This window comes from Gorilla gorilla, chromosome 3 (genome assembly GCF_029281585.2).
Source record: "Gorilla gorilla gorilla isolate KB3781 chromosome 3, NHGRI_mGorGor1-v2.1_pri, whole genome shotgun sequence".
Classification (NCBI taxonomy): Eukaryota; Metazoa; Chordata; class Mammalia; order Primates; family Hominidae; genus Gorilla; species Gorilla gorilla.
In genome coordinates, this window is record NC_073227.2 from 180,190,618 (window position 1) to 180,215,673 (window position 25,056).

Below are 25,056 nucleotides of genomic sequence, written 5' to 3' on the forward strand. Positions count from 1 at the left end.
TGGGAAATGAATTGAACACCAAGCTGAAGGTTTTAACTCTATTGATAGAGGAGAATTTGGGGGGAAGGTGTTTGGTTGATGTTATTTTTTAATTGAAATTGAAGATAGTTCAGGAATCATTTTATTAGAGAGAGAGTATGTCTGTGCCTCTGTTCTCTGTGTGTATACGCAGCTGATTTCTGTTTTTGGTTGTTTTACTTAAATGTTAAATGTAATCATTCACAGCCTGCTAACTTTTGATGGAAAAAGCCAGTGCAAATATAGTATGTTAATCTACACATGTAAATTAAAATTTGACTACAAATATTGCAGTCTGAGAGTCTATTAAAATAAGATACTTTTAAAATGAAGATATCTTTTGTTAAATGTATTTTTGCTGCCTAAGAGATGGCAATTCTGGGAAGCTGTAGGCTTGGTGGTGTAATACATTGTTCTGAAGGGGAAATATTTATACTGACTCTTGAAAACAGGAATTGCGGACTGATTTTGGACACTTTCTCTTTTCTTATTTGTTAACAAAATGAGTTTTTGGTGAAAACTAAATTGTTGCTTCTTCTAATGAAAAATCGTAACTTCACGAGTGAAACTTGCTTACAGGATCATTTTTCCCAGGGACGTGACAATTAACATGGTGCATAGTATGCATTTTAGGTTGCTAAACATAACACCCAGTTGGTAATCATAAAAACTGCCTTGTGACTTCTGTTGTGACTATATCATTTAACCCTTGTGTTTTCTTCAATGAGAGATAAACTCTTTGAGAATGCAGATTATAGATGATACTTCATCTGTCCCTTAAAATTTATGAAGTACTTTGTACCTTCTTCAGCTCTTGTCCCTTGACACTTGACTGCTCTGGGGCTCCCTGACACCAACTTGAATTAGAAGACGAATGGGATAAGAAAGTGTTTTGTTGTAATTTACAAGTCTGTTTTGTAATTTTTATGGCTAATTAATGAGGTAGTTACTAATCACCTTTGTCTCAAGTTTAGGAATTGTTCAAAAACTCAGTTTAAAAAAGCATGCCTTTTTCAGTGGAAAACACTTGAGGAAGTTTTTTGATTGATTTGTTTATTTTTTTCCTCTGGAAAAGAAACCTGAAGAAGTTTTAGACAAACAGGGAATGACTTGAGTCTTTATAATTTACTTCTAGCATTCTTCATACATGTCTTTTTTTTTTTTTTTTTGGAGATAGGGTCTTGCTCTGTTGCCCAGAATGGAGTGCATTGGCACAGTGACAGCACACTGTAGCCTTAACTTCCCGGGCTCAAGTGATTCTCCTACCTCAGCTTCTCCAGTAACTGGGACCACAGGTGCGCGTCACCACACCTGGCTAATTTTGTTTTCTTTTTTCTCTATAGAGATGGGGTCTCACTGTGTTTCCCATGTTGGTTTCAAACTTGGACTCAAGCCATTTGTGGGGATTACATATATGGCTGCACTCAGCCATACATATGTCTTAATAAAGTTTAAGCCATACATGTGTCTTATAATGTTTAGGAATCCGAGGCTGAAGAAATATACGAGGGCCTTATCAGCAATGACCAGTAATGTCATTATCAGGTTTTCCTGGGCTTTGATGTGAATTTGAATGAAATCACAATCCTAGGAGATTGTTTTTCTTTCGGGTGTAAATTAGTAAGTTCAGAAACAGTATTTTGCCTTCATATGATTTAGGGTTAAAGTAATTGTAACTCTAGAATAATAATTTTTTTTTTGAAAACCATACACTCTGCTATGGATTTTTTTTCTTACATTGTTCAAAAGTATGTGATGATGTAACTCTGGGGTATGAGTGACTCGGATGCACAAAGCACCTCAGCAGGCTGGTGATATGACATTTTTGTTTTATTTGCTCTGGTGCTTTACAAAGATGTGGGGAGGCTGTTTTAAAATAAACATTTCCCTGCTAAGGATGATAGAAGTTAAACAGTTTTAATAGGAGTGCTGATGGACTTGTTCCCGACTTCCTGCCCCTTTTCGTCAGGGACATAAAGAGAAAGGAATTATCATATTCTTTAAGATGATCTTCAGGAATGCTTTAAACCCCCATCTCTGTGTTGACTCACTTGCGAGACCAGCGACTGCTTTTGGGTTCTAGGAAGGACGGTTGGTCCAGTCTGCCACCTTGTGGTTATTTACAGAATTATTTCAGCCTGTATAGGTATGAGTTTTCTGAAGCTGTAACACCCAGATTGAAAACACATTTCCTGCATTTCTTTCTCTCCCTGTTCTCAGGGAGTGCTTAAGATCTGCATACCACCACCCCTGCAGGAATGTTGCCCTTTTCTTTCTTTGCACCCAGCACATCCACCGTCCGTTGCTAGATGCAGAGCTGAGAAAGAGATGTAAGAGAAGACGAGTGTCTTTGTTCAAGGTGCTTCTCTGATCGAGGACATAAAATACAAACCTATTAAAGTAAAGTGCGCACATAGAGCACGTGTGAAGGGCCTAATGTGAATGGTCAAGGTGGTAAGAACTTTAGAGGCTCAGAAAGGAAGTGTTCACTGCCAGTGTTAAATGGGGTCTTGGAGCAGAGGAGGATGGAAGAGTGTTTGGAGGGACTTTGTGTTAGGCTGGACCCAAAGACTGCTGGTCATCATGTGGAAAGGGTACAAGAGGTTGTTGGTGTTTGGGTTTCATTCCAGTGTGGGGAGCCTTGGAACGAGGTGGTTTGAACATGGTGTGCTTGACACAGTGTTAGCAGATATGTGCTCTGGAGGTAACAGGCACCCTCCGCCCCCACCTCAAAGACAGCATTAGCCTTGTTTGGGAAATTGGTGGGTAAAGTTATTAGTCCCTCTCCTGCATGAACTTTAATGTAGTTTGTGAACCTGGCAGAAATATATGCTATACAATGTTGTGTAGGACAAGGTACTGTGGGGCATATTTTGGGAAATACTGCAAAAAAATGTTAAAAAGGTTTAACCTGACAATATGCTACTGATGTGTTATATTGAATTACTTCAATATAACAGGTTTTTTTCAAATGATACTTCAGTTGTGTGGATATATTTTGGAAGAAAATATATACAAAATTTTAATTTGTTTTCTAATACCATCCACAGATGAAAAAATATCCAAGAACGGTGCTAAATTAAATTAGGTCTTCAAAGTCAGTTTCAGTAACTCCAATGTGACCTGAAACTTGTGGGAAACCTCTTGTAATTTTAAACAATGTTAAGAGTGAAGTGTAAATATTATAAGGAATGTTTTAAAGGTAGAAAGTCTGTAGGTCCAAATGTTAATGGAATGCATGCAGAATTTTTTTTAACGACTTCATTTTAAGTGTTGTAAAACAGTCTTGAGCTATGGAAGGTAAACTTACATTAGAGAGGAAAATACTTACAGTTTGTTGTCCAGCTCTGCCAGTCTTAAATATGTTCCTAGCCAATCTTTCTTGGAGGAAAAATTAAGTGGCTGTTTTCAAATTGGAAAATTTCCCCATTCTCCTCTTTCTCAATCTTAAGGATATGAGATTTCTTACCAATGTCATTTGGAAAGTATATTTATAACAGATGGGATAAAATATATGTCAGGTACGCTTCTCTTTAAACCTAATATAAAAATCTGGATTTATAAAACACAATTTAGGGACCCTTTATAAGTATTATAAGAATTCATTCAACTTTTTTTTTGGCATACAGACACATCATAAAAGGATACATTAATTTGTAAAAATTCTGATACATATAGTGTCTCAGGAATATTTTAAATTTTATATTCTTAGGATTACTTGTGCTTTTATTCAGATCTCATTGGCAGTGAACTCAATCACCTTTTTTTCCAGGATCTGATTTTGCCATGAAACTATCAGTACTGAAACTATGTGTAATTTCAGCCACACAGCCTAGTTGCATAGATATTATTCACCGTCTTTTGCAAATATGGTCTCACTAACAAACCCAGGGTCACACAGCTAGGGAGTGGTGGGGATCAGGGTTTGAACTCTGCCCATCTGACTCCAAAGCTTGTATTCCTTTTATTACATCTCTCTCCTTCTTAGGATAGCTCTTTTGTATGTTTTAGTGTAGAAGTATTTGAGATCTCCTAAATAAAACACTGCAACTTAACCATAGTATATCCACTTAACCATACCGTATCAATAAACATAATGAAACTTGCAGAATTCCCCTTTTCTGCCCCTTCACCATTTGGGTATAGATGTGAATTTGAGCATTGGATAATCTGGCTTTTAACCCCGTTATTAATAATGTTCAAGATGTAACTCTCTAACTCATTGCTAGGGATCTTTTGCCCAAAAGGATAAATTTCATTTTTATCTCTCCAAGTTCCTCTCTCTGATGGATCAACAAGGAAGAATATGTTGGCATCAGGACAGTTCTGGTCCTGTGACCAGTGTCGCTTTAAGCAAGATGCTCCTTTCTCTTCCTCCTTATGTTTAAGTCCGTAGACATTTACCAGTTAGGCCTCAACCTCTACAGGCCTGCTAATTATGACACAGTCTTGGCCTCAGTTTCCTTGACCATTAAGAAAGACTTTTTAAAGGAATCAATCCACTTCCAAATACAGTTAAATATGTAGGTTCATATATGAAACAAAACCCCTTTTAAAGGAAAAAGATGTCTTTTTTCTCATGCTGCAGTGGAACATAATCCCCCCACCCCATTATTTTTTGTTGTGTACAAGCAGCAAAGAGTCTATACAGGATAGGAGGGATTGCACCGGCATATGGTATGGGCAGGCAGTCAGGAGAGGAGGTGGAGAAATATTAATCTGCTCTCAGTTCTCCAAAGATCATATTATGACATACGATACATTGTTAGTGAGATCTTGATGCTGCAAACAAATGAAACTAAAAGCTAGTTGTAAGTGAATTGTAAGTTTGCTATGAAGCCCGTTATATATTCTGAATGAGTCTCTAAGGAGAAATTAGAGAGCCCAGGATGTGGGGTACTCTCCCTCTGACTTCTTTCCCATTAGCATGTATTATGCTTTTTTTTTTTTTTTTTTTTTTGAGACGGAGTCTCGCTCTGTCACCCAGGCTTGAGTGCTGCCGTGCGATTTTAGCTCACTGCAACCTCCACCTCCCGGGTTCAAGCAATTCTCCTGCCTCAGCCCCCCAAGTAGCTGGGCTTACAGGTGCGCACTACCACACCCGGCTAGTTTTTGTATTTTTAGTAGAGACGGGGGTTTCTCCATGTTAGCCAGGCTGGTCTTGAGCTCCTGACCTCAGGCAATTCACCCGCCTCGGCTTCCCAAAATGCTGGGATTACAGGCGTGAGCCACCACGCCTGACCTAGCATGTATTATGTTAACAGACTTTGAGCAAGAGGATTGACTTTGGATAGGTTGTGAACAATCACTCCCCTAAAGTACTTAAAGGATGCTTTTGGGTTTTGAATCTGATTTACATTTGGGACAAAAAAAGGGAAAGCTTTATTGGTTTATCAATATCTTTGCCCACTGTGCTACCGTGGTTTTATAACTTCAGTCTACTTTCAAGTAGCATCTATTTTTGAAAAAAGGATGTCCTTCCTAGGGTAAAACGAAAGACTTATTGTTCTAAAAAATGCTGCTTCCTGGTTAAAGCAACATGTTCCTGTTTGTGCTCAATGACTAGAGAATTTGGGGAAAAAAATAGCTTACATTTTTTTTCAGAGTCCTTTAAAATAGTAGTAGTCATGTGAATTTCATTTGTCTTGGGAAGTGCAGTTGGGAAGGTTAGAAATTTTTCAGTTTGTGTGTCATAGTTTTTTGACCAAAATGGAAATTGAGACACTCTAGGTAATTTAACTCTCCAGCATTATTTTTCTATAGTTGTTGGTTGAAATTTCCTTCTATGAATGTTTCTTGTTTGCATAGAGAAAAAAAGAATCTAAAAGTGTAACTCCCTGAAGGCCATACATTTCTTTGTGCATCTTAAGAGAAAAGTCTTGCTCTGTGATGCTACATATTTGGTTTTCACTGATGGTTGCACATTTCAGGTTGGTTTGAGGAGCGGGACTTCTCAGCACCCCATTCTTACTCACTTGCCTTTCTGTTTTTTTGCTGGTAGAGGCAATTCCATGCCAACTAATTATTTTAATAAAAGCCAACAACTAAGGGGAAATAAAGGTTGAAACTTCTGTGTGAGAAATGAAGGAGGAGAAATAGGAGTGACCACTACGGGCAGGAAAGGAGTGGGGGTAGCTCCTGGGCAGGGCAGAGCTGGATTGTTTTGCAGTGGCCTTTCATGCCCTCAATCTCCTCCCTTACAACTCCTGGTAGATTTCATTTCTCTTGGTTGTGTTGCCTGAAATCTCATACCACTTAGAGGTTTGTTTGGACTATGGAAGTACAAATGCCGACAGACAGTTCATGTGCAAGTTTTAAGGGTTCCTACTGAATGTGTTCAGATTGCCTGCCTTTAATTCTTAGACCAGGGCACAGTGAGCCGATATGGGGCTTGGGTAATGTGAGGTCTTGACACCTGGTGAGAAGGTAGAAAAAATTGATAGGAAGATTAGAAATGAAAGGCAATGTTTGCCTATTTCAAGACATTGCTTAGTCCCGCTTGCTTTTAGGAAAGGATAAGAAAACTTGTCTTCCTTTTTGCTTTTTGTTGTTTATGCGATCTATGGTAACTAATATTTGGCTGCTGACCTCCTGATTGAAGAAAAGCTTAAACACAGATTGCTTCTTCCTTTGATTTGCATGTCTTTTGCTTATCTCTAGTAAACTTTCTTTCATTTTTCAGGGTTTGAGAGCAGAGATTTCTTGATGTCTTTGCCATAGTTTCTCTGTTTTTTCCTACATACCCAAATCCACGTTGGTCAAGTTCATATTACGTAGTGAAACATTACTTATGTGTTGCCTGCCACTCCTGTTAATACAACTAAGAAGTCTCAAGTTTACATGGAGTCTATCTGTAAAGCCATCTAATTGCATCTATAATAGCAGAATAATGTTGTCTTTTCCCCTAGTTTATAGGCTCCTTGTGGCACAGACCGTTTAAAACAAGTTTCATGTGGGATGATGTACTGTAAGAGCAATAGAAGAAACCCTGAATGTAATTGAATTTATTTAAGAAGTTTATAGTCTGGTTTGATATATAAAATACAAAATGAAGCAGTTACTACACAGGGTTTTCTGGTTGTATACTGCTTGAATAATGACACGTTTGAAAGTACCCCCTAAAAATCATGATTATATGAGATATGAATGTTTTATTTATGCAGGTACATATAGAAAGAAAAACTGCTTTTTAAGTTTGTTCATGCAGTAAGGTGTAATGTCTATTTCCCAGTTTTATGATACAGGCTCAGTAACAACTTCCTGATTCATTTACTTATGTCAGTGAATTATAGGTGATAATATTCCATTCTTTACATTTTTATTAACTAATCAACAATCTTATTTAATTTGTATGTTATAATTAAGATAAAGAAATAATGGTTATTATTCAAAGTATACATTCATATTCAAAATTGTTAAATCCATGTATATCATACTAACACACATAATGTGTATGATGTAATTTGTATAAGAGCGTGGCCCTTATACAACTGTGAAACACCGTAATGTTGAAAAGCAACTGATTAATAAAGTGCCACTTAATCAGTGAGCTAGCTTTTTATCTTTGATTTTTCTTGGGTTAGTTGAAGGAGTAGAAACTTGATTATTTCAAGGCCTTTTGTTCTATTTTAAGGCCTTAAGGCTGTTCTTTGATTCTGTCTTGAGGCTTCCAAATTCTTGCTTCTACTGTGTTTCTTAGACTTCTCCATCCTTTCCAGAAATAGCTTTTAAAAATTTTATTTCTTTCTAATACTTTTCCAGATACACTTTTTTGGTCAGTGTGAATTTATTTGCTTGATGGTTAAATGAATGCAGATAGCCTTTTTGCTTAGATAAAATCAGTTTTAGGCCTTGGGCAGATTATAACAGGTTGACAGGTAATTTAGTGAAAACAATGTAAGACTTTAATATTAGTCTTACATTGTCAGAATATAAGCTCCTCAGAAATGGGAAGACAGTCTTTTTTTTTTGAGATGGAGTCTCGCTCTGTTGCCAGGCTGGAGTGCAGTGGCACAATCTCAGCCTCAGTCTCCTGAGTAGCTGGAACTACAGGCATGCATCACCACGCCTGGCTAATTTTTTGTATTTTTAGTAGAGACGGGGTTTCACCATGTTGGCCAGGATGGTCTCGATATCCTGACCTCAGGTCATCCACCCGCCTCGGCCTCCCAGAGTGCTGGGATTACAGGTGTGTGAGCCACCATGCCCGGCCGGGAATACAGTCATTCTGTACTATTTAACAACTTCAAGTAACATACAAATTCATAATATTTAAACTAGGATGATGAACTTTAGGATTATCCAGAAGGATCTTTTATTATAAATGTTTCATTGGGACATTTTTATTGGCTTTCCTTGAATGCAAATAGAACATTATGATTGGAGCCTGATTGCTTTTCTAAAGAAGGGGTTTATTAGATTTAGGAATGTACACTTTGTTAACTGGATAGGGGAAACAATTTTGTTTTAGTTTTCTTATTGGTATTGAACTTGTGGGACCTATTTTTACATTTCCATCTTTAAATAGCTTTTAAAAGTCTTCTTGGAAATATCAGAGTACAGATGGATAAAATGAGAGGCAATCAGTTTATTTGAAAGTTGTCTATATGACGGTAACATTTTAAGTTCCTAATATTGATAAATTTTAAATTGGAATGACAAAATTATAAATCATGTCTTAACATACCATAACATTGTTTTAAGGTCTAAAATAGTCTAAAATATTTTAGACTGAAAAGCTTCCTACTATTTTCTTTTCTTCTTCTTTTTTTTTTTTTGATATAGAGTCTCACTCTGTTGCCCAGGCAGGAGTGCAGTGGTACAATCTCGGCTCACTGCAACCTCCTTCTCCTGGGTTCAAGCGATTCTTCTGCCTTAGCCTCCCAAGTAGCTGGGATTACAGGCATATGCCACAACACCCAGCAAATTTTTGTATTTTCAGCAGAGATGGGGTTTCACCATGTTGGCCAGGCTGGTCTCGAACTCCTAACCTCAAATGGTCTGTCTGCCTCAGCTTCCCAAAATACTGGGATTACAGGCGTGAGCCACTGTGCCCGGCCTTAGTACTTTTCTTTAAAAGGTTTCTAATTCCTTATCTAGTTATTCTGTGAATTATTGTCATCTGTGTCCTTATATAAGATTCAGTTGCACACACAGTTCTAATTGTTCATGAGTGTTCTCAGGCTACAAAAAGTTTTTTTTTCTTAATTAAAAGGATTAAAATTTAACCAAGAGAGTATGGTCTGTACACTGAAAAGACAAAAACAATGTTAAAATAAATCACAGAAGACCTAAATAAATGTATAGACATCACATGTTATGGATCAGGAGACTTAATACTTTTAAGATGGCAATACTACTCGGATTGGTGTGCAGATTCAATGCAACCCTACTAAAATCCCAACTGGCTTATTTGCGACAAGCTAATCAAAAAAATTAAGATTGAAAATGCAAGGCACCTAAAAGAGCCAGAAAAATCTCTTGTGAAAGGTAGAACAAGGCTGGAACACTCACAATTCACAGTTTCAAAACTTAACTACCAAAGCTGCCTACTCAAGACAGCGTGTTACAGGCATAAGGATAGACAAACCAGTGGAATAGAGTTGAGAGTCCAGAAAGAAACCCTTTTATATGGTCAATTGATTTTTCAGTAAGCATACCATTACAGTTCAGTGTGGTAAAGAATAGTCTTTCCAACAGAGGGTTCCAGGACAACTGATATGCACATGTGAAAATAATGTTGGACCCCTACTTCACACTGTATACAAAAATTAAAATGGATCATAGACCTCAATGTAAGAGCTAAAACCATACAACTTTTAGAAGAAAATATAGTAGTAAATCATTGGGATCTTGGATTAGGTAATGATTTCTTAAATATTACTCTAAAAGCTCATGCAACAAAAGAAAATAAATTGGACTCCAAAATTTAAAATTTTGTGCTTCAAAGGACACCATCAAGGAAGTAAAAAAGATGGTCCATGGAATGGGAGAAGATATTTACAAATTATACATCTGAATAAGGACCTTCTATCCAGAATGTATAAAGGACTCTTACAATTTAATGATAAAAAGACAGATAAACCAATTAAAATATGAACAAAGAATTTTTTTTTATTATACTTTAAGTTCTAGGGTACATGTGCACAACATGCAGGTTTGTTACATGTGTATACATGTGCCATGTTGGTGTGCTGCACCCATTAACTCGTCATTTACATTAGGTATATCTCCTAATGCTATCCCTCCCCCCTCCTCTCACCCCATGACAGGCTCTGGTGTGTGATGTTCCCCACCCTGTGTCCAAGTGTTCTCATTGTTCAGTTCCCACCTGTGAGTGAGAACATGTGGTGTTTGGTTTTCTGTCCTTGTGATAGTTTGCTGAGAATGATGGTTTCCAGCTTCATCTGTGTCCCTACAAAGGACATGAACTCATCCTTTTTTATGGCTGCATAGTATTCCATGGTGTATATGTGCCACATTTGCTTAATCTGGTCTATCATTGATGGACATTTGGGTTGGTTCCAAGTCTTTGCTGTTGTGAATAGTGCTGCAATAAACATACGTGTTCATGTGTCTTTATAGCAGCATGATTTATAATCCTTTGGGTATATACCCAGTAATGGGATGGCTGGGTCAAATGGTATTTCTAGTTGTAGATCCTTGAGGAATCACCACACTGTCTTCCACAATGGTTGAACTAGTTTAGAGTCCTACCAACAGTGTAAAAGTGTTCCTGTTTCTCCACATCCTCTCCAGCACCTGTTGTTTCCTGACTTTTTAATGATCACCATTCTAACTGGTGTGAGATGGTATCTCATTGTGGTTTTGATTTGCATTTCTCTGATGGCCAGTGATGGTGAGCATTTTTTCATGTGTCTTTTGGCTGCATAAATGTCTTCTTTTGAGAAGTGTCTGTTCATACCCTTTGCCCACTTTTAATCGGGTTATTTGATTTTTTTCTTGTAAATTTGTTTAAGTTCTTTGTAGATTCTGGATATTAGCCCTTTGTCGGATAAGTAGGTTGCAAAAATTTTCTCCCATTCTGTAGGTTGCCTGTTTACTCTGATGGTAGTTTCTTTTGCTGTGCAGAAGCTCTTTAGTTTAATTAGATCCCATTTGTCAATTTTGGCTTTTGTTGCCATTGCTTTTGGTGTTTTAGTCATGAAGTCCTTGCCCATGCCTATGTCCTGAATGGTATTGCCTAGGTTTTCTTCTAGGGTTTTTATGGTTTGAGGTCTAACATTTAAGTCTTTAATCCATCTTGAATTAAATTTTGTATAAGGAAGGGATCCAGTTTTACCTTTCTACATATAGCTAGCCAGTTTCCCCAGCACCATTTATTAAATAGGGAATCCTTTCCCCATTTCTTCGAACAAAGAATTTGAATAGACACTTATCCAAGAAGTTATATAAGTGGACAAAAAAGCACATGAAAAGACGCTCAACATCCTTAATCATTGGGGAAATGCAATTCAATACTATTACACACTTAGTAAGATGATTAAAATGAAAAGAGAGACAATAACAAGCGTTGGTAAGGATGTAGAGAGCTTGGAATCCTCATACATTGCCTGTGGGATTATAAAATGGTTGCAGTGACTTAGGAAAGCAGTTTGGCAGGTCCTTAAAGAGTCAAACGTAGAGTTACCACGTGAACCAGCAGCTTCACTTATAGGTGTATACCCGTGAGAATTCAAAATGGTGTTCAAACAAAAACTTACGCATGAGTTTGTAGCAGCATTATTCATAATAGCCAAAAAGAGGGAAGATCCTAAATGTCCATCAATTGATAAATGGGCAAATGAAATGTAGTATATATCTACAATGAAATAATATTTGGCAATAAAAAGGAAAGTACTGATACATGCTAAAACATGGATAAACCTTGAAAACATTGTGCTAAGTGAAGGAAGCTGTCCCCAAAGATCATATATTCCACTGTGGGATTTCATTTACACGAAATGTCCAGAATAGGCAAACTCATAGAAACAGAAAGTAGTTTAGTGGTTGTCAGGAGCTTAGAGTAAGGGAGAATGGAGAATGACTGCTAATGAGTATGGAGTTGTTTTTTTGGGTTGGTGAAAATGTTCTGAAATTAATGAGATAGATTGTACAACAAAACCACTGAATTTTTCACTTTAAAGGGATACATTTTATAGTATATGAATCATCAGTAAATAAAGCTGTTAACACTTTGAAAAGGAGGATTATTTTACAAATTTCTTAAAATAGATCTGTTGTAGATTTTGACTAAGGTTTAAGAGAGGAGTAAATATCCCTCATATTCTTGATGTCAGAAACTATGTGTAATCCTAGACTCCTAGATATTAGAGTCTTAAAATACTAAATCTTTTCTGGCTTGTCACAAATGAATATAAACAGGACTTTGAATTTTTACTTCTTCTGAACTTTCATAAGTAACTTTGAGTCTTTTTTTTTTTCCTATTTACTGCAATGTGATCTGGTAAAGCAAGGCACGTTTCCTTTTTTAAAAGAAAATATTTAAACTTAAGTATTTCTATATAAGAAAATATTTCTATATAAGATGTAATTTTGGTAAGAATTGAAAAAAATTGAATTTATATCCATTTTTAAGTGTAGCCAGGAAATAACAAGCATTCATTTTATATTGACTAAGAAAATAATTTGATTTAACTATGGTATTGACAAATATACTGTGAAATTAAAACTTTGTACTTGCTATTTTGATGTAAAAGGTGATAAAGAATGATTTATGAGGAATTTATTTTTATAAGTTAATCATTTCATTTTATATTTTAGTAGGTTTAGTGCATATCCCAGAAGCAGTTGTAATGGATGACATTTGTACAACTGAGCTTTTAATAATGTTTATTTTTACTGTCTTAAGAAAACATGTATTTTAAAAAAAGCTATCCATAGTTTAATTTGGTTTGTAGATACAGTGTGACCTATTTTAGAAACCCCTTTTCCTGACAGGTCTAATAATTTCTATTTTTTTCTTTGAAACAGGATCTGGAAATAGTATATTCCTATTTACATGGTATGGAAGCCTTATCAAACTTGAGGGAGCATCAACTTAGGTATGTCATTTTAATATTAAGTTAATCATAGAATGGTAAAAATTTGAAGCATGTAACAATTTAACATTTTAATTTTTTACTTTTATTCTTGACATAATAATTGTACATATTCGTGGGGTACATTGTGATATTTTAATACGTGTATACAATGTATTGTGATTAAATGGGGATTATTAGCATGTCCATCACTTCAAACGTTTATCATTTCTTTGTGTTATAGCATTTGAAATCCACTCTTTGAGCTATTTGAAAATACACCACAAATTGTTGTTAATGATATTACCCTATAGTGCTATAGAACACCAGGACTTATTTCTCCTACCTAGAATGCTAGAATTTTATAGATCACTTACTGTAGTCAACAAGTAGGGTTAAAGGAATCTTATTCATGAAAACTCTGCTTCATCTAGGTCCTATACTAAGGAGCTTAAACTTACACTAATAATATATACTTAATTAAGTTTTACTTTTACAAAGTTGAATTCAGTTGTATCCAATAAGAGAATAATATTTTGACATTTCTGTCATAGTTATATTCTTCCATTTCCACCCCAGGGTCTGTCTCTGTCTCTTTCTTCTTCCTCCCCTTTTTTTTCTCTGTCTCTCCCCATCCCCCTCCATTTCCCTGCCTTCCTCTCTCACCTCTCACCAAAAGTAGTAAATGCCACTTGGTGAATATATCAATAGGGGCAATATTTGCCATCTTGGCCAATAAAAACCTACTACTTAGCATTCAGATATATTAGAAACCAGAACCTTTTAAATTAATCATTTGAAGAATTACTAGGTCCATTATTTTAGTATGTTCTATATCTTTGTTTGAATATTTTATTGCATTAAGTAGACTACCTTTTTCAGAGAAACACAGTTTATACTATGTTTGTTTTTATGAGATCTGCCCATATAGAAATCTCATCACTTCTGTTGTACAGTAATACAGCAACTGTATTTATGTTTATCTGGGCTTCATATTAAAGAACAAAAATGATTCTACCTTAAGTGGGATATAAAATAAAGGACCTTAGGAAGATGGATAATATATAAACACCAACTAGGACATAATGGGAAAGTCTTGTTTTTTCCAGGTCTAGCTATTTCTGATGCCAGCGGGTTTTAATTATGAAAGGAATGCTTTTTCCATATATTTCCCCTTTACTCTTTCAACAATAATTAATTTGTGAGTATGTCAATTCCGTATTTAGTTGTTAATTGAAAAGAATATCAAGAGGATTGAGTACTTCTAAAATTAAATTTTTAATGAAAGTCATTTAAATTAAAGTAGATTGTAGATTAAGTGTTTAAAAATTAAGTCAAGTTTTATTAGAAAGGGCAAAACCACTGGGATTTTAGAAGATGGCTCAAATTAGAGCAAGAATAATTTTTAAAGTGTGTAACTTTCATTTTATATTTTGTGATGACAACTTTGCTAAGAAAAAATTGTACTAACAATTATTTAATTTTATGCGGTTAATTCATAAATGGAAATGCAACTAATTAATATGTAAATACAAATGTCACATTCCCACTGTGCACATAAAACCACACATGTAATATTTAGATATATTGATTATATAATGCATTTTATTTAGATAATAGGAATTCTATGCAATAGAAAAAGGATTTTTTATACTTACAGAAATTTTCTGGATGACAAAAGTATAAATAGGCTGGGCGTGGTGGCTCATGCCTGTAATCCCAGCTCTTTGGGTGGCCGAGGTGGGTGGATCACTTGAGGTCAGGAGTTCAGCACTAGCCTGGCCAACATGGTGAAACCCCATCTCTACTAAAAATACAAAAATTGCGGGGCATGTTGGCAAACACTTATAATCCCAGCTGCTGTGGAAGCTGAGGTAGGAGAGTCGCTTGAACCTGGGAGGCAGAGGTTGCAGTGAGCAGAAATCGCACCACCGCACTCCAGCCTGGGCAACAGAGTGAGACTACATCTCAAAAAAAAAAAAAAGAAAAGGTATAAAAATACTAATGAAGTTCCATACACCCATCAGCCAGTTTCAGAACTGTCAACTTTCTGCAGCTGCAGAAGTAATTTTGGTTATAAATAATAAGTTCAAGGGTATAGTTGAGTCTATTTACACCTTAGAATGTCTATTTTGGAGCCTACACAGATGTGTTTGTTGGCATGAACCTACAGGGTGGGGCCTGTAAGATGTTTATCTTATGCTTGTGTTGAAGTCACATTAATGGAAAACATCACCTTAAACTAATTTAAGTTCTTTTTTAGAACAAGATCAGGATACCACATACATAATAACAAAAATAGAGGTACAGATAAACCCAACAACTTAGATAAACTGCTTTATAATACTACAATTTCTGGGAAAAATATATCTCCTTTAGATAAATTATTTTCCTTTAATTTTATACCCTGGGAATAATAGAGAGCAGTCAGTTAGGACTTCCACATGACACAGTTTTACAATTTTAGGAAAAAAGTGCTCATAATCAAGATTTTCAGTCTGTTAAGTATTGGGCAGTAGAGCAGCAACATTCGTGTTCTCCTGTGGGGGAGTGGAAGTGGCTTTTATTTATTTGAAAGCTTCCCTGCATTGTTACAGAGCAGTTAAAGTAGACATTACTGTGTTGCTGTAAGATCACACACTGTGCAATATAAAGGTTTTTCAGATCTTCACTAAAAACTATGTTTCTTCATCATTTTAACTATTTTTCTAATGTTTTATACCTTTAGTTTATATAGACAAGAAGCAGCATATTTGCCAGCGGGGAAAAGAATGCTGTAATTGGGAGCAGAGACCAAAAATCTGTTTAAAAAAGTAGAGTAATTGGGGCTATTCAGTTTTGGAAACAAGAGCCTGCTGAAATATAATAATACATATTTTCTGCAGCATCATGGATGAGTGTAATTGTTACTATATAGGCGCCTTTAGATCATTGAGTAGTAACCGAATTATGGTTATTATTCTCATAGGAACTCAGGGAAGGTCAATATGCTTTAGCTAAAACATTGCCTAACAATGTTTAAAGACAAAAAGCATTTTGGTACTTGATTCCTCCATTTATGACATTTTCATATAAGAGATTTTATCATGACTTTCTGATAGCACTGTTTAAATTTATAAACAGTTACCAATTGATTGTATACTTACTGTGTACTTGATATTGATGTAGGCTCTGGGGATACTGCATTGAAGTAAATCAAACCCCTGACATCACGGAACTGAGGTTCCTAGTGGAGCAGAAAAGATTGAGATTTGGATCAATGTTACTTTATTTAGTATGCTGGACATGGTGAGGATGGGTGCTAGGCAGCTCTGGCTTTGGAGTCAAAAGGAGGGGTGACATTAGAGTCAGGACAGCCTGCAAAGATTTCGTCAGTGTAGAGGTGCCCCAGATGCTCTGTCATGGGCACAGGCTTGGTGCAGGGGAAGGCAGGGTCCACGGTATAGTAAGGCACAGTAAGTAAGTAAAATATAACAGTGTAGAAGTATAGCAAATAGCATAGGAGTTTGGATTTTCTGTTAGAGGTTGTGGAGATTAGAGTGGAGCTGTGAGATCATCTGACTTAGTGTTTGGAAAGATCTCTGGAAGCTTTGTGGGGCCTTGTGGGGAATGGACAATAGGCATGTAAAGGTGGAAGCAGAAGTCTCTGTACTTGTGGTCTTGTTAAGGGATAATGATGGGATAATGATAGCTCATGCTAGATTTAACAGGAGAGATGGTGAATTTGGTCAGTTCTGGAGGATGTATTTTGGAAACAGGTGATGGCGGAAAGATGTATGTGAAGAAAAGAGAGAAGTCAGGAATGATGACTCTAAGGTTGTTACTGTATTAGTCTGTTCTCACTATAAGGCCATACCCGAGACTGGGTAATTTATAAAGGAAAGAAGTTTAATTGACTCATATTTCCGCATGGCTGGGGAGGCCTCAGAAAACTTACGGTCATGGCAGAAGGGGAAGCAAACACATCTTTTTTCACAAGTGGCAGGAGAGAGAAGAATGAGTGCCCAGTGAAGGGGGAAGCCCCTTATAAAACCATCAGATCTTTTAAGAACTCACTAACACCAGAACAGGACTGGGGGAACCAGCCCCATAATTCAGTTATCCCACTGGCCCGTCCCATGACATGTGGGGATTATGGGAACTGCAATTCAAGATAAGATTTGGGTGGAGATACAGCCAAACCATATCAGGGTGCTAATTCTGGGAAAGCATATTTTGGGGGAGAAATTCATATTCTGTCTTAGATATTGTAAGCATGAGGTGGCTGTTACATATTCAAGTGGCAGCACTGAGTAGGCATTTAGATGAGTGGCTGCCGTGATGAGAGATTAGGTCTGGGGCATTGCTTTGGAAGTCATCAGTGTATAGATTAAAATCATGAACTGGGTGAGATTACTGGAGCGTAGAGAAGAGGGCTAAGGACAGGACCCTGAAGATGATAACATTTAGAAGTCAGGTAGAGGATGAAGTTGGGGAGCATCCAAAAGAGACAGAAAAAAAAAATGACTAGTAAGTTAAGCTGGAAAAGCAGAAGACCAAGGACAGGTTGCTGAAAGGAAATAATGCTGTAAGGAAAAAGGAGTAATCAAATACTGCAGAGTAGTGGAATTGCTAAGGACAGGTAGGATTCTGATAACAAGTTGGATGCTGATTATTTTTAGAGCTTTTTCTTTGGAGTTTCAGGGACCAAATGATGGAGGAGTGGGGAAAGGGGTGAGAAAATAAGAGAGAGAATATATAGACAACTCAGGCCGGGCGCGATGGCTAATGCCTGTAATCCCAGCACTGTGGGAGGCCAAGGTGGATGGATCACGAGGTCACAAGATCGAGACCATACTGGCCAACATGAGGAAACCCTGTCTCTACTAAAAATACAAAAATTAGCTGGGTGTGGTGGTGCGCAACGGTAGTCCCAGCCACTTGGGAGGCTGAGGCAGGAGAATTACTTGAACCCGGGAGGTGGAGGTTGCAGTGAGCTGAGATCGCGCCATGGCACTCCAGCCTGGTGACAGAGTGAGACTCCATCTCAAAATAATAATAATGATAATAATAACACTATATAGACAACTCTAAAAGATTTTCTGTGATGGGAAAAAAGCAAAATATAGATAATAGCTGGAAGGAGATGTGAGGTCAAGAGAGGAGTTCCGCCCACACGATAGGTGATATCTTGAGTTATGTTACATATTAGTGGACGTGATTCAGTAGAGAGGAACATGGAGAAGGAGGTAAGCTTGCAGGAGCACGGGGTCTTACACAGGAGCACGGGGTCTTACACAGGAGTGCGGGGTCTTACACAGGAGTGCAGGGTCCTCCGTGGAAGCAGGAATGAGATTTGGGGTGGAAGTAAAGAGGCCGAGGCAAGAACCCTTCTATTCCAACAGGAAACAAGGCAGAGCCCATTATCTAATTTAAGACCAGATATTTTTAGACTTAATGCTTTTGGCTACCATCTTTTCCTATGAAAAATTGTTATTCAACTTGGCAACTCATTGAAGAGGAATGTATGCTTAGTAAGATGTATTCAAGACTCACTGCTGCCTCCTGGAGTTAAGTGAGAATCAGCTGCAATGTTTCCAGGAAGGGATTGAGGTTAAGGACCTCTAAAGTACGGTGGTGGGAATGCGAAGAACAAGGAAAAAAAGTACCAAAGAGAGCTGTTTCTTTGATTTAGCAAACCGAGGAAAGAAAGATGGATGTGGGGTGATTCTAGTGTTTCACAGGTTGGAGAATGGTAGCCCGATTGACCAAAATGGAGGTGCTGTTGAAATAAACACTTTTAATAGCCAGCTTTTTTCTATTTCTAGTTCCTTCATAAGATGGAATAGTAATTCTCTGATTTGCATTTCTGTATTTTGGGAAAAATGTAATTGACTTAATATAATAGGATGCTTCTTGAAGATGCTGTTCTCAGGGTAATTTTGAATATTTAAAAATTATTCATGTTTTTCATAATTTTTATAATTTTGTAATTTTTTCAAAAACTCTGGGATGAATCAGCTGAAGTAACAAATCTTTAAAGTTCTAAAGCCTCCAGTTAGTCAGTGGTCATAAAAATATGAAGTTAATTAGAGCCTTAGAGCCTACTTTTATCTGAAATTCCATACTGTTGAGTAACATTCTTGTTGAGCCGTGAATGAGTGAATGATGTTATCACTTTTAAAATCAATAGGTTTTCCTTTTAAACTTTTAGGTTCCTTCTCAGTTTTTATTTATCTTGGGGAACATTAATTTGTCCACATGCCGTTTACAAAATAGAAAATACACACAATGTTCTTCCCCATAAAATAAACATGGTGAAGTTGACATCTTACTAGATATTTTCTTTTCTAGCATACTTTTACCAGATTTAATGTAATTTTATTAACCCAGGTATTAAAAATATTCATCTTGAGGCTAATAAATGATTGTGACAAACCATATAAAATAATCAACTTTCTAGACTGTATGTCTCATTTAAGGGTTTAAAATACCAGTCTGTTTTTTAGTGACAGATGTTGAACTCATGTTTTTATCTCTTTTACAGGTTAATGTGTGAAACTGTGAGATATGAGAGACACGAAGCAAATGAAGTTTTATACTAGTAGGTGTTTCCTTTTTGTTTGTACAATGTATCTAATCCAGTGACTAAATTTTCTTCAAGTATCAAAGGAGTATTAGTAACAGCTGGCTAAGTCAGCACTAACTTATTTTTCTTAGTTGAGAAATGGGAAACATTTTATCTGTTTCCTGTCATAAAATAAAAGTTTACAGTTCTTTCCTGATAAGTTCACATTTGTGTCTATATTTGTATCTCTCACATGTGGGTCGAAGATACTATTTCATATTGTAGAGTATTTTGACATTTTTATTATGAAATAGGAAATAATATACAGTTTTTCTAATGGAACAAAACATATATTCCCACAGCCACACCAGATGAAATGTGAAGATAGCATAAAGGCCATATTTCAGTTTATAGTTCTTTCAGAAACAGGAAAATAAGCTGCCCCCATGTCTTTGGGTATGATTGCATCTTTCGATAATATTAATATTCTTTTCAAGATATGCAACATATTCCTTAAGAAAAGACAGCCTATTCTTAAAGAATATATGGTAGATAAATACTGGCATATTAACATAAGTTATGATTTATTAGACATATTATTTTGTTTAAATAATGTTTGCCATGACTGTTGTTTTGTTGACTGGTTTTCAGAGCACTTACTTTCTACCTTCTAGACTTATTATAGGGAATATTTATTCAAATAAGTAAGTCCCAGCTTCTGCCTTTAAGGAGTTCATAATCTGTTGAGGGAGGTAGAAATAGAATACAAGGAAAACAACAACAACAGAAACAAACAAAGCAAAATAATGGTGAGAATGTGGCTATGTTCCAAGGGTGGAAGAAGCACAAGGGAGCGTGTGAAGGAAATGAGGAGAGCCTCAGCAAAGGGTCTGTGGAACCAGGTCTCAAAGATGTGTCCTGGAGGCTGCAGAGACTTTTTAGGCAGAAGGAACAGTATGTGCTGGGACGCAGAGAGGTGACGGGGCCTGGCCTGATGTTTTGAACATCATGGCAAGTTTAGTGTGACTGGCCTGTGGTGTGGGTCAGGGTGGTAAGTCGAGAGAAGACGCAGTCTATAGTCATACTTGGTCGAGAACATGTTGTTCAGAAAACGACCTGGATCCTTCAGGCAGTTCAGGTCCTGGGTTCTTCAGGAGATTTTTTTCCCTCCTAAATAACATGTTATGGAAAATTACAGACACAATATTTGACACAGTGGTATCACAGACCCCCAAATACTCGTTGTCCAACATGGCAAACCCATGGCCAATTGTGTTTTCATTTCTTACTCTCCCCTCCCAGCTCCAACTGGATGATTTTGAAGTAAATCCCAGACAGCACAGTTCATCCATAATTATTATGATATGTATCTCTAAAAGACAGTGACTTTAACAAACCTTAAACACAAGATTATCAAGTCTTTAAAAATAACTCTTTAATATCATGAAAATATTCAAAGTTTTTGTCCTTTTTTTTTTAACAGCTTATTTATTTGAATCAAAATCTAAAGTTTATTCATTGTGATTGTTGATTTTCTTTAAGCCTCTTTTAATAGTAGCTTGGAGGCTGGTTTTCATGCAGCAAAATGATGTGATCACATGTCTCCCAACCCTCCCTGTCTACCTGTTCCCTCAAAGGTAATACCTGTGGTTGTATGAAAATATGAAGGGTGAGTTAGATAGATTGAGTGTCTGGACAAAGAGATCAGTAGGGAGACAGTTACAGCCATCTGAGGTGGTAAGTGCTTGAACTGAGGCAAAGACTGAGGGAATGGAGGAGTCAGGGATGTTGGATTTTAGAAGATACAGGTAGATAGAATCTAGGATGATTCTGAGGTTGCAACATATGAAACTATGACATCTAGGACCTGTTCAGCAGACAATCATAAATATCCATCTCAAGCTTAAAAGAACCTACACCAAATATAGAGTCGTAAATAATCAAGACATATTTGATAATGAGAAAATTAACAAGAGGCAAGTGCTCTTAACATACTTATTCCCAGAAGAAATGAAGATGTTAATAAAGTGTTATTTTGGGAGCAATAAAAAGTTATCAGTGGAATGAGTATACAAATAACAGGGATAGAGATATTTGAATTCTATTATTGGCATTTATCAAAGCAGTCTAGTAGCAGTAAGCATCAACTTTCTAGTATTTTGTCTTCCTCTGAAACGTGGTTTGGATAGTATTGATGATGATGAGGTGATAGCCGACATTTAACAAGCACTTCCTATGTCCCATGTCCTCTAATAAGTTATTTATATGCATTCATTTACTTATTCTTCGTGGGTATCTTGTGAGGTAGTTGTTATCATTATCCCAGCTGGACAAACTGAAGCTTTGAGACGATAAAGAACTGCCAAGCTCCCACTGCCTAACGTGGGACAAAGATTTGAGCCCAGACATTGTGATTCTGCAGCCATAGCTCTTATCCTAGTCACCAGCATTTTCTGGCCCTTTTCATGCCTTGTCACCATAAAATAATGCTTGTGTACATGCTGGGGTAAACACACACTCTCTCCCTGCCCCAACCTGTTCTCCTAAAGTGGCAACTGAAACCCGCCAGCAGCTCATGCTACATTATGACTGCCTAACAATTATTATTGATTACTTATTTAAATCGAAGGTAGATTACAGTGTCTTCAAACATACCTGTTTTTGTTTTTGTTTTTGTTTTCCAAGTAGGCTTAGAGGTTTAGACAGTGCATGTGAGCTATGCTGATAATGCCAAGCCATATTTTAGGTAATCTTAAATTTGAATGCATTCCACTCTGTAGAGTTGATTGGTAGCACCTGCCCATATTTGACTAGTTAAAAGTAGGCGACAGTGTTAGTAAGTGATGAAAAGTCTTTGGCTATTCCACAAATCATGATTTCATAAGGCCCAAAATTCAGAGACTAATTGTAAATTCATATAATCAGATTTCTAGCATTTGGCCAATCTTGTGATGAAATATAGTTGAATTGTTTTCTTCCATGATCCTTAGACATGTTTCTGCTCTTACCAATTTGTGTGAGTTCAGTTTTGAAAATTAAAAATTATTGTATTTGTGTTATATATATAAATTTGTGATAATAATAGTACTCCTCTTTTTCGGACCTGTTATTATTACCTTTTGGGGAAATGACTTGTTTGTTCTTGTTCTTCCTTGAGTTTGAAGAACACAGTGTAGTCAGAAATATCAAAGGCTTTCACACTTTGGTTTTATGACCAAGAGATGAGTAGAGTAGTCATTTTATTATGTTTATGTGTTGGTGCCTTCTAAGTCTATGGTTTCAATAATTTTGCCAGGTAAATATAATACTCTTTTGATCCACCCCTGTACCTCGTTTTTCTCACCTATAATGTGGAACCGATAATAATAGTTCCTACCCGTCAGGGTTGGCATGAGGATGAGATACAGTAACCTGTACAGAGTGTTTAGAGCAGCATGTTCAGAATAAGTACACAAGCACGTTAGTGCCAGCATCATTGTCATTCTCATCACTGTTTGATAATTTACATTTTGGTCTTCCAATTTTTTAGTTGCTTTAAATGTTTGTCAGGAAGGAATTATGATAGTGATGCTCTAGCTCTGATGGTGTTATTGTTTTAACATGAACGACCAAGATGACAAAAACGCCATTTTAGATTGTATTGAGTTGGGGGGAACATTGTGATTCTGATAAGATCGCATTTTTAAAATTTAGAGTTGCCCATTTGGAATCAAATTGTGTTGGTTTGCATTAGAAAGTTAGAGAAAATTAGCTCAACTTTACAGAATGGAAAAGCCTATCAGGTAATTTCTGCCTTCCTTGCCTTTATTATCTACCCTGTTAGGTATTGTGCTGTTTTGTGGGAATACTGAGGCGGATAATATGAATTACTCACCAGAGGGACCTTAACTTATATTTGTTTTTATTTAACAATTTAATCTTAAATGAGAAACATATATGTAAAAACACTGGATAAATCATAGTAAAAGTTGCAGCATATTGCCAATAAGAAGTTGGGAATTTGTTCTCTGGAAAAATTCTTTGAACCTGGGGCTGTCTCATAGTACACCATGGAAACTGATCTGCTTTAGTTGTTTCTTAATGGCCAGCTATCTTCACAAATAGTGAAGTGAAATGGAAATACTGTTTAATATATAATTACATTTAACGTGCTCAAAACGTTTGGGTCAGAAATTCAACCATTGCAAAAGTTTAAGTGTCCACACACACACACACGCCCACACTATAAGTGTAACTGTGCACCTCATTGCCTGTTTTCCACATACATATGACTGACTGCTTTGGTTTCCAAAAGAGTTTTCATAGCACTTTGTAAGGGGTTTCTCTCCCTCTATTCCAGGAGAGGAAATTGTTCTCCATAAAAGAGCTACATTGAGGCCTATTGGGTCTTTTAAAGCATTTTCATTTAAATCTGTAAATGTGCAATTTAGAACTGCAAGCCTCAGCTGAGCTCTTGTTGCTTTTAGCAGTCTTTGCAGTTGTTGACTTGGCTTTCTGTTTTCACAGCAGCTATTCCCACTGCTCTGTGAGGCTGCTCAACCATCGCTGTCCCCTTTCTTTTCTCCCACACCTCCTCTAGGCAACTCTGCCTCAAGTTTGCTTTCTGGTCTCAAACACCCTAATTTATCTGTATCTGCATTTACCTCTTGTCCCACTCCTGTCTCTAGGAGGAAGGGATGCCGTTTTGCCTGTATGATGGAGTTATTTCTGTTCTCATTTGTATCTTCAGCCTCTTCTTCCTGCCGCGTTTCTGAGACCGTAAGCCTGACCCTAAGCGTGCCACGATGCCTTCCATCCTGAAGTTTCTCCTTTGCCTCTCTTACTCATATCCAATTATTACACTATTTTTTCCTTCCTGATGTGACCAAGATTTTTTTACTTTACATCACAGTAAATTGTTCTAAAATTATTACAAAAGCACTAATCTACTAATCTACTACTTAGATCATTTTTATAGCCCCCCACCCCTACCCCAGGAAGCAAAATACTGCGATTCTCTTTTTTCTTTTCTTTTCTTTCTTTTTCTTTCTTTCTTTCTTTTTTTCTTTCTTTCTTTTTCTTTCTCTCTTTCCTTCCTTCCTTCCTTTTTTTCTTTCTTTCCTTCCTTTCTTCCTTCCTCTCTTCCTCTCTCTCTCTTTCTTTCTTTCTTCTTACTGTTTTTTTCTTGAGGCAGAGTCTAGCTCTGTTACCCAGGCTGGAGTGCAGTGGCACGATCTGAGCTCACTGCAACCTCCACCTCGCTGATTTAAGCCATTCTCGTGCCTCAGCCTCCCAAGTAGCTGGGTACAGGCATGTGCCACCACGCCCGGCTAATTTTTGTAGTTTTAGTAGTGCTGGGGTTTCGCCATATTGGCCAGGCTGGTCTCAAACTCCTGACCTCAAGTGATCCACCCACCTTGGCCTCCCAAAGTGCTGGGATTACAGGCGTGAGCCACTGCGCCTGGCCTCTTC

The 25,056-nt window shown here is 36.9% G+C and overlaps 1 protein-coding gene across 10 annotated transcripts in view; it reads left to right on the top strand.

Moving 5' to 3' along the window:
• The window catches only part of RAPGEF2 (Rap guanine nucleotide exchange factor 2), a 253,188-nt gene that overhangs the window by 67,146 nt on the left and 160,986 nt on the right, over positions 1-25,056 (top strand). For all 10 annotated transcript variants that reach the window (XM_031010191.3, XM_031010192.3, XM_031010193.3 and 7 more), the window contains exons 2-3: positions 13,012-13,082; positions 19,585-19,641. In XM_031010191.3, coding sequence (XP_030866051.1) covers positions 13,012-13,082; positions 19,585-19,641 — 128 coding nt within the window. The remainder of the gene's footprint in view (positions 1-13,011; positions 13,083-19,584; positions 19,642-25,056) is intronic.